Source organism: Hyalella azteca, unplaced genomic scaffold (assembly GCF_000764305.2).
Source record: "Hyalella azteca isolate HAZT.00-mixed unplaced genomic scaffold, Hazt_2.0.2 contig11742, whole genome shotgun sequence".
Lineage (NCBI taxonomy): Eukaryota > Metazoa > Arthropoda > Malacostraca > Amphipoda > Hyalellidae > Hyalella > Hyalella azteca.
This window is the reverse complement of record NW_025941728.1, coordinates 1426-7113: the sequence shown is the minus strand read 5'-3', so window position 1 is coordinate 7113 and position 5688 is coordinate 1426. Positions and strand designations below refer to the sequence as shown.

The window sequence follows — 5688 nt, the reverse complement described above, 5'->3', positions numbered from 1 at the left end:
AATACCGTGCCTACACTCACACTTGTTAGTGAGTCATGTTGTACAAATAGTGACATTAGTGACTAGTGACAGGGCCCTGTTGACTGGGCCCTGTTGACTGGGTCCTGTTGACTGGGCCCTGTTGACTGGGCCCTGTTGACTGGGCCCTGTTGACTGGGTTCTATTGACTGGGTCCTGTTGACTGGGTCCTGTTGACTGGGTCCTGTTGACTGGGTCCTGTTGACTGGGTCCTGTTGACTGGGCCCTGTTGACTGGGTCCTGTTGACTGGGCCCTGTTGACTGGGTCCTGTTGACTGGGTCCTGTTGACTGGGCCCTGTTGACCCGGTCCTGTTGACTGGGCCCTGTTGACCCGGTCCTGTTGACTGGGTCCTGTTGACTGGGCCCTGTTGACTGGGTCCTGTTGACTGGGTCCTGTTGACTGGGTCCTGTTGACCCGGTCCTGTTGACCCGGTCCCGTTGACCCTGACCGGCCCGACTCGTCTTCACCCGCCGGCGAGGCCGCCAGGTGGCGGGCGGCGGGTTATTTATTAATTTATTAATTTATTAATGTATTAATTCTTTTTGATTTCCATTATTTTGTTGTATAACTGCGGGAGAAAATTTATTTATTATTTATGTGGGCCACCCACCCTAATCAAGATTATTCGTTTTTAAATCTAAATTAAATGAATTAATCTTAAATCTTTAGGGTATTTTTTTAAATTTAACCTTACGATGTTATGAGCCAGGCAGAGATAACGGTAAGGAAAAATTATAATTTTTATCATTTTATTTATTAATTTATTAATTTATTAATGTATTAATTCTTTTTGATTTCCATTATTTTGTTGTATAACTGCGGGAGAAAATTTATTTATTATTTATTTATTTATTAAACCAATATCTACTGGGGTTTAATTAATTAATACAATAATTAATTATTAATAATTAATAATAATATAATAATTAAATTTATCTCAGTATCGCACGACTTCCGGCTAAAATACGTGGATGATTTGTGCCCAAATATTTAATTAAATTAATAAATTAATAATAATTGCCCAAAAAACGATTTTATTTTACTGGTAACTACTATAATATGAACAATAAATATAGGAGATAATTAATGCTAATTAGCCTAACGAATAATTAAGCAATAGGAACAGCAAAACAGTGATAGAATAGAATAATGAATATAAAATAAAAATAATATATAGAATAATAGAATAGAATAGAATGTACTATATGCACCATTACATATATATAAATAATATGCACCACAATAACTTTTACGATTACCGTATAACTAAGGATTACTCGTAAGAAATTATTGTCAATGCATTGAACTATCAGAGAAAGAAAGGGGGGGGGGGGGGGGTGGGGGGGTGGGGGTGGAGGAGAGTAAGGGGAGTCGGGGGGTTAATTTAGGGGGTACGTTTGTACTTGTATCGTAAGCTGTGTACATATGTACCACACATATACTATCTGTATATGTATATACATATATTATATGTACACATATACTATACATATAGTATCTGTATACAGTATACATATACTACACAAAGAGGGGTGGGAGGACGCGGGGGAGGGGGAGGGGGTCTTTCGTCTGTATATCGGCCTTTGATCTTCACATTGTGACGCCTTCTGATCTTATCTGTATGACCACACAGCATTGTGTCATAAAGCCTTGTGTGCCACACAGCCTTGTGTGCCATACAGCATTGTGTGCCATACAGCCTCGTGTGACACACAGCCTTGTGTGCCACACAGCCTTGTGTGACACACAGCCTTGTGTGACACACAGCCTTGTGTGACACACAGCCTTGTGTGACACACAGCCTTGTGTGCCATATAGCCTTGTGTGCCATACAGCTTGTGAGCCATACAGATTGTATTATTTCATTTTGGGCAATTTTATGAGGTTGTATAATATTATACAGGAAAATAAATACAGCTCACACATTCATGTTTACTGCACAAACGGGGAATTCTGTGTGATTTCTGGGTATTCATAAAGCATACAGGAATATTCAGAGCAGGCGTATTACATACATGAGTTATATATATGACTATACAAGCGGTGCTGGATATACATTGTGTAGCTTTATACACTATACAGGGCGGTATACAAAATATATCTCAGATACTGTTTCTATACAACTATACAGATCAATACACTGTATGGAAAATAAAATTCAATTAAACACACCACACAGATGTGTTAACACCACACATTTTTTTGCATGCAATCTATCAAAAAAATCATCAAAACATCAGAAAAAAATCTTTATTAATTTTCTAAATATCTATGAAAATCTTCAAAAATATCAAATCTTTTTAGTGAGAGATAAAGATTTTATGAAAGATTATGTACTAATTATTGCTAATTATAATTGTTATGTATATAATAGCAACGCTAAAAAATTCCGGTACAATTACAAGAAAACAATATATTTTTTTTCTATTACTGCAATTTTCTTGGTGGTGATGTTGCTGATGGTGGCTGTTTGTTGCAATTTTCTGGACAGTCAAAAAAAGAAATGGAGAATATTATTAAAAAAATTTACACTTTGTTACCAACTACCCAAAATTGCATCGAAATTTGGACAATATCCCATTTATTCCGCTGAGCGAAGTGTTAGGATTAACACACCACACAGACGATGTGTATGGTCGTCTACACATGATGTATGGATGTATGGATGTGTGTGTATCAGCTGGCGGGGGGTGGGGGCAGGAAGGTCTCAGCGGGGGGCGCCACGGGTTGCCCGATTTTTACGCCCCCCGATTTTTTGGGGGGTTCGGCGGCCCCCGTTAGGGGGGCGGCGGCACCCAAGACCTGGCGGTTGAACCTTGACGTGGGTGTCAGGATGAAACTATCATCATCATCATCCACGTCAAACTTATCATCATCCTTATCATCATCACCATCAAATCGATCATCAAAATCATCATCATCGTCGAGTCTGACGGTGAACCGGGCCCCACCACGACCATTATTGGGCCCTTGACGATGCTGGTCGTTGGCCCCTTGCCTACGAAGGGCCTCCTGCTGGATCTTATGTTTCTGGTCATCAATAAGCTGCTGCTGCTGCAGGATCTGCTGCTGCTGCTGCTTCCTGAACTCCTGCTGCTGCAGCCCCAGCTGCTGCTGCACGCGGTGCAGGTTGATCAGGTTCTGCTGCTCCTGCAGCTGCTGCTGCTGCAGTATCTGCTGCTGTTGCCGTACCTGTTCCTGTTGCTGCTGGCGTTCACGTTCCGCGTGTTTATTGGACGCCCCGCCCAGGGGGATGAAGGGTATGGGTGTGGGGGGTTTAGTTGTGGGGGTTGGACGTGCCCCCTGGGGGGCCCTGAGAAGGGGACGGCCCCCCACGCTTCGGACGAAGTCCAGGATGTCGTTGAGATGGGGGAGGTTGGCGGGCAGGATACGGGGTCCTGAGGCCCCCAATTGAACCGCTGGGGCCCCGCCTGGGGAGGTGATGGGTAGTTTCCTGTCTGGGGGAATGACCCCGGTGGTGTCTGTGGTGCTCAGTAGGATGCCTTGACGTGCCCCTTGGGGAAGACGAACAGTTTGTCCCACTTGGGGACCTGAGCTGGCCAGAGGCCGACCCCCAGCAACCTGGGACCCAAAGTTTTGGGGGACCTGCACGGGGGAGCCGATGATCAATGGTGGGGGAGTCGTAACATGGACCCTATTCCCCCGACGTTGGGGCTCAAGACCCGGGAGCTCGTTGCCCCGCGTGATGGGGCGTATGGGTGTAGTTGAGGACCCGAGGGGCTTCTTGAACACCTTCGTGAGGGTTGGCTGGCGGCGTGGGGTAGTGGAACCCAGCGAAGTTCCCCTCGTGGGGGGAATTGGGGTTACCGATGAGATCTTCTGACCTCTCGTGCGGCCTTCATCCCCTACAGGCTGGGGACCTCTACCCCTTGAGGAGGTAGGACGCTGGGGAGCCAACGTGGGGAGCGGCGAGTCCTCCGATGTCCCCACTGGGGAAGAATGACGCTGGGGCTGCGACGACAACAACTGGGTGACAGTGTGCTGTCTCTGGGTGACCTGGGGTCGGCGGGTAGTGACCAGTGGGGGAGAGACTGTCGGGGAACCTACTCCCCCTGATTGGGGGAAGGTCTGGGCGGCGGGGAAGGAAGTCCCAGGCCGTGGGGAAGTTGGGGAGAACAAGGCAGCTGTTGAGGCAGCGTTGAAGACCTGTTGTCGCTGCCGTTGTCTGTTATCCTGACGCTGATGCTGGCGAGCGATGGTGGTGGGGGCGATAGTGGCCACGGGGGGTTCTGGGGAGGGGTTATGGTCGGGGATGTTGGGGAATTGTTCGTTCTGAGGAACCTGGGGGATCTGGGGGAACTGTTGGGGACGGGTTGAGGCTAGGGGACGGCCTGTTATCCTTCCCCCAGTGGGCGGAGAGGCGGTCAATGGGAGACCGAACGTCTGTTGTTCCTGTTGACGTTGCTGTTGTTGCCTTTGCTCCTCCAGCTGTTGTTGCTGCCGTTGTTCTTCCTGCTGTTGCCGTTGCCGTCTCTGTTCTTCCTGTTGTTGCCGTTGTTCTTCCTGTTGTTGCCGTTGTCGGCGCTGTTCTTCTTCCAGTTGCCGTTGTTGTAGTTGCTGCTGTTGTAGCAGACGTTGTTCTTCCTGTTGTTGCCGTTGCCGTTGTTGCTGTTGCTGCTGTTGAGGTGTGGTCTGTACACGCGCGGCAGACAAAGGTCTGCCGGTGACAAAATTTTCTTCTACCCCGTCGGGGAAGAATGGGGAGGGCGAGGTTGGTCCTAACCCCCGCGACGTAATCCTCGAGGAATGATCCTCAAAAGTGGGGTGAAGGTGGGGAAGAGTTGGCCCCGTGGGGGGAGTGGGTACGAGTGGGGTCCGTCGTGGGGCAACAGTTGTTGCCTGGTTCAATGCCCCACTGCCCCCATGGGGACTAACAATGGGGCCATCGCCACCAAACTCTTGTGTCCCACTCTCACCCAAGCTGTTGAAGTCCTCTTCGAACTCCCCAAGTCCAAGTCCACTTCCCCTGAGGATGGGAGACCGTCCCCCGGTCCTCTTTGGGGGATCGACGCGCCCGATCTCCGCATTAACCCCCACGTGGAGGGGGGTTAGGTCGCACTCCACGTTGTACCACCAGTCGCACACCAGACGAAGCTGGTGGAACATTGTGCCGTTAGGGCACAAGAACGAGTCCTTCCGCGTGGGGGAGTGGCACACGTGGAACACCTGTGGGGGGCGGGGGAGGGGGGTTAGTGGCACACGTGGGGGAATGCACTCAAACAAATGTACGGGTCTTTTTGTCCAAATGACAACACATTTTCTTATTCACAATACGATAGGAGAGTGGACGTAGCCCTGCGATGCGTTATTTTCTCGGGTCAAACTGAGTCAGGATGACCCACTAATAGAAGACGTGTTTCAAATAAATAATAAATAAATCAAATAAATAATAAATAAATCAAATAAATAATAAATAAATCAAAATAAGCTAGACATTGTCCGAAAAGTGTATGGCTTTTCGGACAATGTCTAACTTATTTTACTCATTGCTTGACGCGGTTCACTATATTTATGTTGTTATATTTTATTATTATTATTATTAATTCATTTATTACCATCAATTATATAATTAATTAAAATTGTTATTTCATCTATTATTTTTTTGCGTACAAAATTTTTATGGAATATTTTATATTTGCACGGCTTT

General features: G+C 47.0%; 1 protein-coding gene across 1 annotated transcript; it reads right to left on the bottom strand.

Annotated features, from left to right (window-relative positions):
* Window positions 1–2345: 2345 nt before the first annotated feature.
* On the bottom strand, window positions 2346–5207 carry LOC108676373 (histone-lysine N-methyltransferase 2D-like; the record flags this gene model as incomplete). Its single annotated transcript, XM_018164439.2, has 1 exon — window positions 2346–5207. A coding segment is annotated over one exon (2511 nt), but the record flags the coding sequence as incomplete, so codon positions are not given.
* Between the last annotated feature and the right edge of the window lie 481 nt (window positions 5208–5688).